The sequence below is a fragment of the Episyrphus balteatus genome, chromosome 3 (genome assembly GCF_945859705.1).
Source record: "Episyrphus balteatus chromosome 3, idEpiBalt1.1, whole genome shotgun sequence".
Taxonomy (NCBI): Eukaryota; Metazoa; Arthropoda; class Insecta; order Diptera; family Syrphidae; genus Episyrphus; species Episyrphus balteatus.
Window position 1 is genome coordinate 70450999 of NC_079136.1, and position 12674 is coordinate 70463672.

Consider the following 12674-nt stretch of genomic DNA (forward strand, 5'->3'; position numbering starts at 1 on the left):
AAATTTAAGCAATTTTTTCTTCCTTAGAATTTTTAAGATAGTGGAACACATCGCTTTGCTTTCGAAAAGTTGAGATTTTTCAAATCTTTCGATTCATGTGAATCGAATAGCAAAATAGGGCTGTATATTTCTCTCTATGTATAAAAAAAAAAACAGAAAAAGGTTGTGTGATCCCGGATTTCTTAAAATTTCATTTGCATTTTAAAGCATTAACTACATTGGCCCAAAAAGTGAAAAAGTACAAAAGTGAAAATTTTCAAACGCATTTTTATATGGTTTTTCGGGCTAGAAAATTAAAATAAATGATGCAGAATGCTTATTTTTCTGTCCAAAAATCAATTTGTAAACTCTTTTTTACAAAAAAATCCCGCTAGCGAGAAAAAAAATATTTTCACTTTTGTACTTTTTCAAAAAGTGGTGAATGTAGTTAAGCCTTATGGCTTACTAATTTTGGGTATGTGCATTTATTTTTATAATATTTTCAGGCCGTTGATTCGCTTGAACAACAACATCAACAACAGGTCCAACAACAAATGCACAACGTCCATCAAGGTCAGCAGACACAAATGACCCAGATTCATCATCAACAAGTGCCTACTATTCAAATATCCAGAGAACATCTACCGACTCTCTTCAATTCGACAACTACCTTTGATCATCCACGCCAGAGTGATGAATTCGATGCAGTTGGCACAAATGTCGCTAGTAAATTACGTGGAATGAATCATACGCAAAGAATTATTGCAGAAAAAGTTATCAGTGATATTCTTTTTAATGGACAGCTGGGAAGTTTAAGTATTTCATCTACTTTAGCTAATTGAAGTTTTTTGTATTGTATTTTTTTTAAAGTTCTAAAAAGAGCAAATTATGGCTATCGTTGAAGTAGATTTTTAATAATTCTTAAGACATTGAAAAAAAAGAACCAAATTTAACATTGTTTCTGTATTTTAAAATGAAGTACCTATAAATTTGTTTTAAAAGTTTAATTAAAACTAAAAAATAGATCCATTTCAAATATAATCAAACCCGGCACCTTTCAACAAAGAAGGTACTATCTTATTTATGTTAAAAAAGTATGTATTTTTAAAATCATTCTTTCTTGATGAATTCATTTAAAACATTATACAAATAAGTTCTCATTAACAAAACAAAATATGAATTATACCATTTTTTAAACAATCTCAACAATTTTTAACGTTATTTTTTTATTCATGTGTATTTTATGGGGAAAGACAGTGACAGTGGATTACCTAACCATCAAAGTACGGTAGGTATTATTTTGATACGGGTTCCGCAGATTTGCCACCTTCGAGTTTTCGCCACAAATACTTAGCACCCTGGCAAAGACAATAAATACATTTTAAAAGTCTAGTTGATATTAATTTTTAATTCATCTTACCGTGACGATAGGTAAATCTATTTTTTCTTCCTCCGACACAAGAGCTTTGTTTTCTTGCAACATTAACCAGCCGTAATGAAAGGCAATTATTCCCGGAATCATAACAATGGCAACTAGATTTCTTGAAATAAATGATGGTTTTGGAGCTTTTTTAGCTGCTTCTGCGGGTGTTAAATCTTTCATTTTGATGTTTAGTTTGTATATAAATTTTTATTTAGTTGTGAAATTAAAAATTTAAAAATATTTTTTTGTAGAAGAGTTTTTTAAAAAAAAGTTTTGTAGGTTGTCAAATGTGACAGATGGGTGATGGTTGAATTTTGACATTTTGTAGACGTGTTTATTTTGTGGTCATTTGTAATTGTGTTCATTTTCAAGACACGTCTCGTTTTGTTCAGTGAATTGAGTTTGGTGGTCACAGGTGCAAGTTTTGGCATATGCAAGTTTAAATTGCTTGTCAGGAGTGTTTTTAGAACTCAGTCGTTGCATTTAAGCATACTTTATACTTCTGGTGAAGTAAACGTGAACATTAGGTGTGTTTTTTATTACAACCGGTCTTAACTGGACAAAAAAAACGCAGTCTGGGCTAAGCAATTTACATGTTAAATACAACAACACCTTAGCCCCTTGGGCTTAGTTGTTTAGCCCGGAGATTTCTCTGGGCTTAACTTTTTGAAGAGTTTTAAATCTGTGCTACCAAACTAATTTTTTCATAAATTGTTTAGAATTTGTTTAAAAACGTGAAAACTCACGTTTGGAAGGACAAAATGTATTAAAATAGTTTTGCTTGCATACATTTTTGTATCTCTTTGTAAAACATACATGAAAAATACAAAAAAATGACGAAAGCGAAAAATATGACAATTCTAAATTTTTGTTGTGTCTGCTGTTTTCGGAACATTCAATATACAGTGCTGCCAAGATTTCAGGTTAAGCCCCGAGGCGTTTTTTTTTTCCAGTTAAGACCGGTGGTAATAAAAAACACACCTATTGTGTAGGTAAAATCGTGTAAAAATTTAACCCAATTTAAATAAAACCTTGATTTTACTAGTGCTTGGAACTCGATACTATTTTGGAAAGGCCAACTTAATGCAAGAATACCCTACGATGATTAATAAATTTGGCATCACTTTCTTTGATATGTTTTGACTGACAGCTAGCTCTACTGGCATCGAAATAAAGAGGTGAACCTTATCGTTTTCGCATATAAAAATAATAAAATAAAATTTTTTGTATTCTTTTCCTTCAAAACAAATTAAAAACGTTTTTCATTTTTTTTGTTTTGTATAATTAAAGAAAAGAATTTCCATTTACACGAATTTCCACCTATATCAATAGATTCTCGCGCGGATACAGGGAAAAAGACAGAAATGTCGTACAAAGAAAAACCAAGTACGTCCAATAACAAGGAGGAGATGTTTGACTGCTTCTACACCGAAGTGAGTGAATATAAATACAAATTTTGGTATTTGTTTTTTTAATGTCCCTTTTTGTTGTTCTAAACATCAACGAAAAATGAAAAAAAATTAAAAATTGCAAATAAATAAATTCATTACTTTTTCTCACCTCCATATTTTTATCCCAAATCTGACCAAAAATACAAACAAATACAAAAGGTAAAACAAATCGAAAAAAGAGATTCTGTATTAACTTCGAAACAACAAATTGATAGAATCCTTCGTCCTGGCTCAACATATTTCAATTTAAATCCATTCGAAGTTCTTCAACTCGAGCCCGAATCGACCATCGAAGAAATTAAGAAAAAATATCGTTCTCTTTCGATTTTAGTTCATCCGGACAAGAATCAGGACAATAAGGAGCTGGCCCAAACAGCATTTGACATTATCAATCGAGCCTGGAAGACTTTGGAAAACGAAAAGACACGCAAAAAATGTCTAGACGTTTACGAGGAGGCCAAAGACAGAACAGATCATATGGTAATGTTATAATTTAAGTATTAAAGGGTGTTTTTATAAACGTCTGAATAACTAAGGTCTGCGTTAGCCTTAGTTAGTATTCATAAAGTCAGATTTGCGATCGCACTAATTGTAGACCAACTGCAGTTGCAGTAGCAGTTGTTATGTCGTCAACGTCGCACAGTGGGATGTCCCCTTATGATAAATTATTTTTTGTTGTGCTAGAAATTAATATGTTTGCTATTGAAATACAATTTAAAAGGGTCAACTCATAAAAAAATATAATTAGCTAGCAAACAACCCACGTTATGTATACAAAAAATGCTTCGAAACATGAGTATCTCGGCAATCAAGAATATTTTTAGGAATTTAGGCCACACTTTGAGAGTCTATGGGGCATAATGCATAAAACGAAAGTAATAACTAGTAGTAAAATTTTATAGTAAATACTAGTACTACTAGTAGAAGCTGAAATTAATTGTATTTACTACATTCGGTATGCATAAACATAAACTTCTACTAGCTAGTATAAACTAGTAGTAACTACAGGATTCATCCCAGTAAATACTACTAGTTCATATGAAAGTAATAGTATATACTAGATACCCACTAGGGTGGGTCAAAAAAATCGAAATTCTTTTTTTTTGATTTGGTACTCCTAAAAATCGATTGCCAGACCCCTCTAGAATATACACACCAAATATGAGCTTTATATTAATGGGAAGGTCCTCCGCTTTGCAATTTTCCATTTTTACATCAAGCTTCTACTAAAAAAAAATATTTTTGAAGTTAAGGCCCCAGCCCATAGAATCCGTTGCGTCCGTTCCGTCGAAGTTTTTGACTGACAGCTCGATAAAATACACACGTTCTTATGGGAAGCGACCCATAAGCGACGGATCGGACGGAGACGGACGGTTTCGACGGAAGAAGTTGCCCAACTTTCTACTTTTTCATCCGTCGTATGGTTTGACATTGGTTGTCAACAATAGATCTGTTCATTTTTCTGTTTGAGAGTGCACACCGGGGAATTTCAGAACTAAATGAACTGCGTTTTTTTCTTCTCCGATTTTATGAGTTGTGAAATTTCAGTATTCATTAGTGAATTAATTGTAATAAAAGTAACATTTAATGATGTATCTTATAAATTATATCAATTAAATACTCAAATTCTGTTGTAGAGTTCAATTTTACTATGCCAAAGTCATATCTACAAATGATAATCTGTTATTAAAAATTGTTTTTAACTGAAGAGCAAGTACCTACATGAAATCTAGTCGCGAATTTTATTTTATAAAAAAAAAGAACAACAATAATAGTTAAAAATTTCTTGCATCAGAACTTCCTAAGTGCACATTCAGCTATAAAATATCGAACACACCTCGGAATTTGAAGTGAGCTGTCAAAAAGCAATCCGTCGTACGACGTATTCTATGGGTCACCCCTTTCTGTCCCAAACTTCAACTTCAACGGATGGATTGACGGAACGGACGCAACGGATTCTATGGGCTGGGGCCTTTATACTTCTTATGGGAGGGTGGGTATGAAAATTTACTTTTTGACAAGAATGTCAAAGGGATTATGACGCGATCACCCTGGGTAGCAGGGCTGTCGTTTCACCTTTAGAGTACGCAGTACTTTAGTATTTAAAAATGCAGTACGCCACAGTACGGCAAACATAAAACACACAACACGTAGCAAGTTACATGTTTCATGTGGCAAGCTGCATGTGGCAAGTTGTATGTGGCAAGTTGCATGTGGCAAGTTGCATGTGGCAAGTTGTATGTGGCAAGTTGCGTGTGGCAAGTTGCATGTGGCAAATTGCGTGTGGCAAGTTGCATGTGGCAAGTTACATGTGGCAAGTTGCCAGGGTTACAAAAAGCTAACATTTCAGCTCAGCTCACAGCTCAGCTCAAATTTGAGCTAGGTACCATAGCTTAGCTCATTTGAGCTGAGCTGAAAGTGAGCTGAGCTGAAAGTGAGCGCCCCAACTTCCAACGCCTATATCTCGGAATTTTGAAAAAAATGAAAAAATTTTTTTTGATGCCAAAAGGTAGCGGGGACTCTAACCTACATTTGGGTACAACTTCCATCCCTGTAGGTACACGCGTTCTCAAACCAGGAGAACTTAAATGTAAAAAAAAAGTTAAGCCCGATTCTGAAAAAAAAGGCATGATGTGGCGGTTTAACATGGAAGGCGATTTTTTAAAAATCTGATAATGTGCAAAGCGTAGGCCCATGACACAAGCTATCATTTGGCACCACTCCCAAAAATTGCTCTCAAGCGGTTTAGCTTCCAGGAGCGTTCAAAGATTCGGGGATTTTTCGAAAAAAAAATTTACCCCAACTTTCAAACGCGATTTTCTCGGAATTTTGAAAAAAGTCGTAAAACCGGATTGTACCTGATTTTTTTTATGATTAAAAAAGAAATATTTTACTAAAAAAATAGAAATATATTTACTATTAACCCTAGAAAGATAACACTGGTTTACAAAATTAAACTTTTTTTTTGTTGCCGGAACAAAAATATACTTTTCTGAAGGTTTTTGGTGTGCTGAACTCGAATCCGAAGTCAAAAAAATTCTAGCAGCTCCCGTTTTTGAGATATTACCGTTAGAAAATGCAGCACTTCGGACCTAATTCTTTTATATAAGGAAAATTGTTTGAGCATATTTAGTGATGGTTTTTATAAGAACTATTTTCCACCTTTTTAAATCTGTTTAAATCTTTTCGATATCTTTTTTACTGTACGAGATATCCTCAGTTGTTTGGTATTTTTATAAATTTTATAACGTCATTATCTACTTTATGATATATGAAGCCAAACCCACTTACTTCATTTTAAGATATCTCGGGCAATACAAAAGATATTGAAAAGATTTAAACAGGCATCGAAAGATGGGAAATAGTTCTTATAGAAACCGCTACTAAATATGCTCAAACAATTTTCATTATACAATAGAATAAGGTCCGAAAAACTCAAAAAAACGTTTTTTTGCATTTTCTAACGGTAATATCTCAAAAACGAGAGCTGCTAGAATTTTTTTGACTTCGGATTCGAGTTCAGCACACCGAAAACCTTCAGAAAAGTATATTTTTGTTCCGGCAACAGAACCCTTGTTAACCAGTGTAATCTACGTCTGTAAGACGTATGGCGTGTAAAGAACTGTTTTATCTAATTCAATTCAAATTTCTGGGTTTTTGTTAAATTGATTTGATTTATTATATCACTTCTTTAAAATAATCTAAGTAATGAGTTAAATAAATATGACAAAAAGTGTTAACATAAGACCAAAAGTCTTTTTTAGAATCATACGTCTCTGAGACGTATATTATGATTATCTTTCTAGGGTTAAAAGAACCAAGAGAAAGATCACGAAAAATTATCTGTTTTATTTATAAAAATATCCATGTGTTAAAATAATTCCATTAATAACTAGAACCAAACATCTTGAGCTATGGTGTTTTATAAAAGTTTAAAATATCTTCATATTCCATTATACTTTCCAAATAAAAATCAATGTATCCTCTCACCCATCACAGCTCAGCTCAGCTCACTTTACTTTAGCTCACCCAACAGCTCAGCTCAACCATCAGCTCAGCTGACTTTCAGCTCAGCTCAAATGAGCTGAGCTATGGTACATAGCTCAAAAGTCAGCTAGCTCAAAATTTGAGCTGAGCTGTGAGCTGAGCTCAGCTCACTTTTGAGCTTTGTAGCAACTCTGCAAGTTCCATATTGCTACTACTAGTGCTGAAGCACACATAATTCTCATAAAATAACCATATCGCACATTTTATGCTCAATTCATTTAGTTTCGTTAAGCGTATACCGTACGTTCTGAACCGCACAACATGTGTAAATTTCACAGAATAAATTGAAAACTACATGGACGCAAGGGGGATGAAAGAATTAATTATTTATTGTTCACTTGATAAAAATGTAAAAAAAACGATGTGTGGATTAATTAATTTAATAATAGAAATTAAAAATATCAAATGAAATTCATTTACATATACTGAATGAGAAGTATAACTTCAGTCGCGTGTACATGTGTACACACACTCTTTTTTTTTTATTAATTGACTTTTTAGCAAATTTTTTTTTGAGATTCTTGTAGGAAATTGAACGCTCTACAAAAAAGGCCTTATACACTTTTTTCGTTTATCTAACCATTGAATAGATATTTGAGGTAAAAAAATCGAGAAAATCTTTAAAAATTCGTTTTTTGGTCTTAATTTTGTAACAAACTGAAAAATTATGATCATCAAACGCTCAAGACATATTCTTGTTGGAAATTGATTGCTCCACAAAAAAGGTCTTGTTAACTTTTTTCATTAATCTAACCATTCTAAAGATATTCGAGGTCAAAATTAAAAAAAATTATGAAAACATTTTATATTTTAAAAAATTTTCCAGTTCACTGAAAATTCATAATTTTCAATTTAGCAAGACGTATTCTTGTAGGGGCTTAAACGTTATACAAAAAATTCCTTGGCATCAAATTGATTGCTTTAACCGTTTAGAAGATATTCGTATCCAAATCGCAGTGCATACGGGTCATAAGAAAACTATTGAAATCAGTGAGCATTGGTTTGGATACGAATATCTTCTAAACGGTTAAAGCAATCAATTTGATTCCAAGGAATTTTTTGTAGAACGTTTAAGCCCCTACAAGAATATATCTTGCTAATTTGAAAATAATGAAGTTTCAGTGAATTGGAATTTTTTTTAAAATATAAAAAGTTTTTATATTTTTTTTTAACTTTGACCTCTAATATCTTTAGAATGGTTAGATTATTGAAAAAAGTTAACAAGACCTTTTTTGTGGAGCAGTCAATTTCCAACAAGAATATGTCTTGCGCGTTTGATGATTATAATTTTTCAGTTTGTTACAAAATTAAGACCAAAAAACGAATTTTTAAAGATTTTCTCGATTTTTTTACCTCAAATATCTATTCAACGGTTAGATAAACGAAAAAAGTGTATAAGGCCTGTTTTGTAGAGCGTTCAATTTCCTACAAGAATCTCAAAAAAAAATTTGCTAAAAAGTCAATTAATAAAAAAAATATTTTTTTTTAGTAGAAGCTTGATGTAAAAATGGAAAATTGCAAAGCGGAGGACCTTCCCATTAATATAAAGAGCTCATATTTGGTGTGTATATTCTAGAGGTGTCTAGCAATCGATTTTTTGGAGAACCAAATCAAAAAAAAGAATTTCGATTTTTTTGACCCACCCTGATACCCACATTAACGCGTTAAATAAGTGCTGTTGCTTCTCTTTGTTCTGTAAATTACCGTTCTATAATTTTTAGTGTAAGAAGTTCAAAAAATGCCAAAAGCAGAAGGTTCAACAAGCTTTGAGTTTGTTAAAACACTAGAAAAGTATGTTATTTTTGGTATAACCGTTGATTTTTAATAATTTTTTTTCCAAATTAAGTCATTTTTTTTTAGAAAATTTGCCGTCCCAAAAACCACGTTTCATAGCTTTGATGTTCATAACTCTGGTTTTTCATAACTTCGGTTTTTCATAATTTCAGTCTTTCATAACTTCGGTTATTCGTAACTTCAGTTTTTCGTAACTTCTGTCTTTCATAACTTCGGTTATTCGTAACTTCGGTTTTGCGTAACCTTGACGCGCGTAACAATGTCGTGCATAACTCTGGTATTCATAACTCCGTTACCATTTCCTTAAAAACTTTTAAAAAACGACATTTCAGATTTTCTAACGGGAATATTTCAAAAACTTGTGATGTGATAGAATTTTTCTGACTTCGTATTCGAGTTCAGCACAAAAGCCTTACGAAAAGTATATTTTGGTTTATGTAACAAAAAAAAAAAATTAATTTTACTCAACAGCTTTGTCTTTCAATTAATGTTAATTTCATAGTATTTTTTGTAACTATTTTTTGTATCCCTGTCATTAACATACATATATGAGAAAAAAACAATAAGTGCCAATTTTTCAATAGTGAGTTAAACAGGCAGTTAGTACTTATTCCCCAGATAGAGAAAAAATCAATTTTTCAACAGTCAGATATACATAGCTTATTCCTTTAATAATAGAGGAATAAAACTATCTGCTCCTTTCAGAGACGAATAAAAATTATTCTAAAGAATAATTTCAACAAAAATATTGTGTCAATTGTCAAAGCTGTTTTGAAGAAAATACTAATAAAATATATATCTTTTATATAATAAAAAAAAAAAAAAAATACAAGGGAACACAAGAATACAAAAACAATTATAAATAAAAATGACGTTTAATTTTGAAAATTTATGAATTTGACATTTTTTGTTATTCTGTATAGATTTTTCTTGACTGAAAAATTCAATTTTGTTATCTGATTGTTTATGAGTCTAGTTACTTTATTCGTCGAACAGTTAACTGACTGTTTATTAGAAGATTGAAAAATCGGCTCTAAATCTCCAAAAACTTAGGTGCTAGTATTTATGATAAACATTTGTATGGGCTCGACACACGGCAGATTGCGCAGCAAAAATGTGATGGCTGCAGAACTCACGAAGAAATTTATTGGGCTCTCGATTCGATGTTTTTATTGTTAATAAATGGAAATATGTATTGCAAAAATCAAAATTGTGAAGCAAACACATACTAGTTATGGTGGTGAAAAAATGCTTCTTTTTTATTTGTCGAAAAATTTGGATTTTAATGACAGACTTTCGTGCATTAAAACTAATTGTTTTTATTTTCAAACGCCTAAAAAAACTTTTTGAACACCCTAATGTTTCAAATGTGAACTGTGTGGTTTTTTTTTCATTCCACTATTAAAAGTAGAAGAAAGTATGTATTATTTTACTGCCCACTGTTACACGGTTTACAAAATTTTCAATATTTTCGGGAACTGAAAGAGGAAATATTTTTTTGCTCAACCTTTATTAAACAAAACTCATTCTGTGGTCATTTTTTTTGGCGTTTATGAACACTCAGGAACTATTGAAAATTGTACTTACGCAGGCCTGCAAACATTCTGCAAAATTGGTGTGTTTATTAATGCAGCAAAACAGACAGACGATTGTATTAACGCAGATTTCCAACGTTTATGAAAAAACCCTAATTGCCACAACAATTTGTATTTCATTGCATTTTTTCTTTTAGATCGCAGAGAAAAAAAAGAAACTGAAAAAAGATGGGAAGTCCCATGAACCTATCCCAGAGGATGACCCAGAGAAATATAAGCATGCAATTTATGTTATGGTCATGAAGCTGTTTGCTGACATGGAACGTCGGAAACAACAGCTCGAGCAACGTGACCAAGAGGAACGGAAACGAAAACGCGAAGCCGAAATCGAAGAAGAAGAGAAGCGTAAAACCGACAAAGAATGGCAACAGAACTTTGAGGAATCACGACAAAATCGAGTAAATAGTTGGCATGACTTCCAAGCTGGCACGTCCAAGAAGAAGAGTAAAAAACAAAAGAAAATGCACGGAATGTTTGAACCACCGAAACTAAAGCCAGAAACTCGATAGATCTCGTACGCACTTGAATCTTCATCATAGACACAGTTCACGCAGTTAGTAGTTGGCCTTCCCAAACTAAAAAAAAACTTAACATTTACACACGTTTATGTGTAAATGTTTTAGTTGTTGATTTTAAATTATTAAGTAAAAAAAAACAAAAAAAAGTTCGGAAAGGCTTTTTGCGAAAAACTCATAATTTTTACAGTTTTATCACAACAGAAAACCATTCATTAGGTAACTCCATAAAATATTTTTTTTTTCTTTATCTAATATTGATTTCGAAGTGAGCAATAATATTCTTATTTTATATGCAACAAACAAAAAAATATATTAGTAATAAATTAAGTAAAATTATTAGTTTTTGTTTAAATTTAATTTGTAAGAATAATGAAATGAGATGTACACTTACAGCTAATTTCCAGTGGCGGAGATGGTTTCGAAATTCGAATTTAGCGTATGTTTATTTTACTTGACCCGTGGCCTGGATTATGGAATACGAAGTCGATCGTTTTTTGAGGCCAATGTGAAGTTTTGTATTATCACAAATTCCATTCGTATCGGAGATTTGCTACGATTCCGATATGAATGGAATTCGTGATAAGGCCGATTATTGTTTTCACTTTCGCCTCTCGTTTTATCTTCCCAAGGATTTACGAACCCTTTTTCTTGGTGGGTTTTTGTTTCGACCGACGAAGGATATATTTTGCTGCTTTATTCATTTACCACGCAGATAGACACAAAAAAAAACATTTTCACTAATCCGCGGAAGTTTACAAGAGGCGATAGCGTATGTTTGTAGGGTGTCAAGAAGTCATTAGTTTTAGTCTGTGTCAAAACTTTGTTTTCTGCGGACAAACGTTTCTGTAATAAATTCTTGATTGGTTATAAAAAAACTCTTACGAATCAGACGTAGTTTGGCAAAGATAAAGCCAGTTAAGGGTAAATAGAGCAAAAATTATAAAAACTTAAATTTTTTCGACTTAAAATGACCTCAGAATCCATGGTTTTATGCTGTGGGACACCCTGTTTAATTTAAATATTTTATTTGATTTCGAAGCTAAAGAAATAAAGTAGGTATTTGTTTCCACATGATTTAAAAAATAAATATAATGAATCCTGCTGTTATTTGGATAGAACTTTGGAAATATTCGCTTCGTATTACATAATTGAGCGATTCGAGCCGAATCGAAAGAGAGAAATCGAATCTTAAACGATCGACTTCGTATTCTATAACTATGTAACTGGTCTGATTAAATGATAGTCACTATAAAGCTTATATCCGTTATATGTATTCTACAAGCAAACACAATAGTATTATGAGAGATAAACGAAAGTCAAAAGATAGGTAAATGGCAGTCGTAAAGATTAACGAGTATCGTTCAAATAATACGATTATCGTAATACGTAATCGAATTTTAACGAGAACGAAGTATGTAGTTGCAACGATAATCGTTTTATAAAATATGACCCAGGCCACAGAGCTGTTTGTGAGGATTTACTTTGAGGTAAAAGTTTTCTTGATTCGACTATTTAACATCCCCGATGCCTTATTTCGTAAAACGATTGTCTTGGAAATGACTTCTTTATCGTTTCCTTAGAAGAAATACAAAAGGGGTCCCCTGCCGTGGGTCTTACCAGCAACCATTCAGTAAGCATACGATCCAAATAATTTACTGATAAGGTAAAATCTGTAGATCAGAAATTCAGGTCATTTATAAATGTATTGCACTACAGTTGCGGACATTTTTAAGGAAAAACGTAACGAAAATTATAACATAGTAATAGATCTTTGACTTCAATAATCGACTCAAAAATATGAAACATGATTTCCCTAGCTATAGATCCATCTTTTGGGCTGCTAAATTGTATTGCGAAGCGTGTAGGA

The 12674-nt window shown here is 32.2% G+C and overlaps 2 protein-coding genes across 4 annotated transcripts; one reads left to right on the forward strand and one right to left on the reverse strand.

Annotated features, from left to right (window-relative positions):
* Positions 1–1015: 1015 nt before the first annotated feature.
* On the reverse strand, positions 1016–1701 carry LOC129912996 (uncharacterized). The gene is made up of 2 exons (XM_055991297.1): positions 1400–1701; positions 1016–1337 (listed from the first exon to the last, which is right to left on the reverse strand). Exons 1-2 carry the CDS (start codon positions 1580–1582, stop codon positions 1275–1277), a joined length of 246 nt encoding a protein of 81 aa, XP_055847272.1. The 5' UTR covers positions 1583–1701; the 3' UTR covers positions 1016–1274.
* Positions 1702–2478: 777 nt separating this feature from the next.
* LOC129912995 (dnaJ homolog subfamily C member 8) lies at positions 2479–11108 on the forward strand. 3 transcript variants are annotated; one of them, XM_055991296.1, is made up of 4 exons: positions 2479–2580; positions 2735–2835; positions 3013–3333; positions 10427–11108. In XM_055991296.1, the coding sequence occupies exons 2-4, from the start codon at positions 2767–2769 to the stop codon at positions 10796–10798; spliced, it is 762 nt and encodes a 253-aa protein (XP_055847271.1). In that variant the 5' UTR covers positions 2479–2580; positions 2735–2766; the 3' UTR covers positions 10799–11108. The 3 variants fall into 3 exon arrangements, with proteins under 3 accessions (XP_055847271.1, XP_055847270.1, XP_055847269.1); XM_055991295.1 differs by having other exon boundaries at positions 2498–2580; positions 2693–2835; XM_055991294.1 differs by lacking the exon at positions 2479–2580 and having other exon boundaries at positions 2587–2835.
* The last annotated feature ends 1566 nt before the right edge of the window (positions 11109–12674 follow it).

What these genes read in the sequence shown, in the direction of transcription:
- LOC129912996 (XM_055991297.1), bottom strand. Translation starts at nt 1,582, where the DNA reads ATGAAAGATTTAACACCCGCAGAAGCAGCTAAAAAAGCTCCAAAACCA. An exon ending in TAGATTTACCTATCGTCACG is followed by an intron (nt 1,338 to 1,399) that starts GTAAGATGAATT and finishes TGTCTTTGCCAG; the next exon opens with GGTGCTAAGTATTTGTGGCG.
- LOC129912995 (XM_055991296.1), top strand. Translation starts at nt 2,767, where the DNA reads ATGTCGTACAAAGAAAAACCAAGTACGTCCAATAACAAGGAGGAGATG. An exon ending in TTGACTGCTTCTACACCGAA is followed by an intron (nt 2,836 to 3,012) that starts GTGAGTGAATAT and finishes CAAATACAAAAG; the next exon opens with GTAAAACAAATCGAAAAAAG. An exon ending in AAGACAGAACAGATCATATG is followed by an intron (nt 3,334 to 10,426) that starts GTAATGTTATAA and finishes TTTTTCTTTTAG; the next exon opens with ATCGCAGAGAAAAAAAAGAA.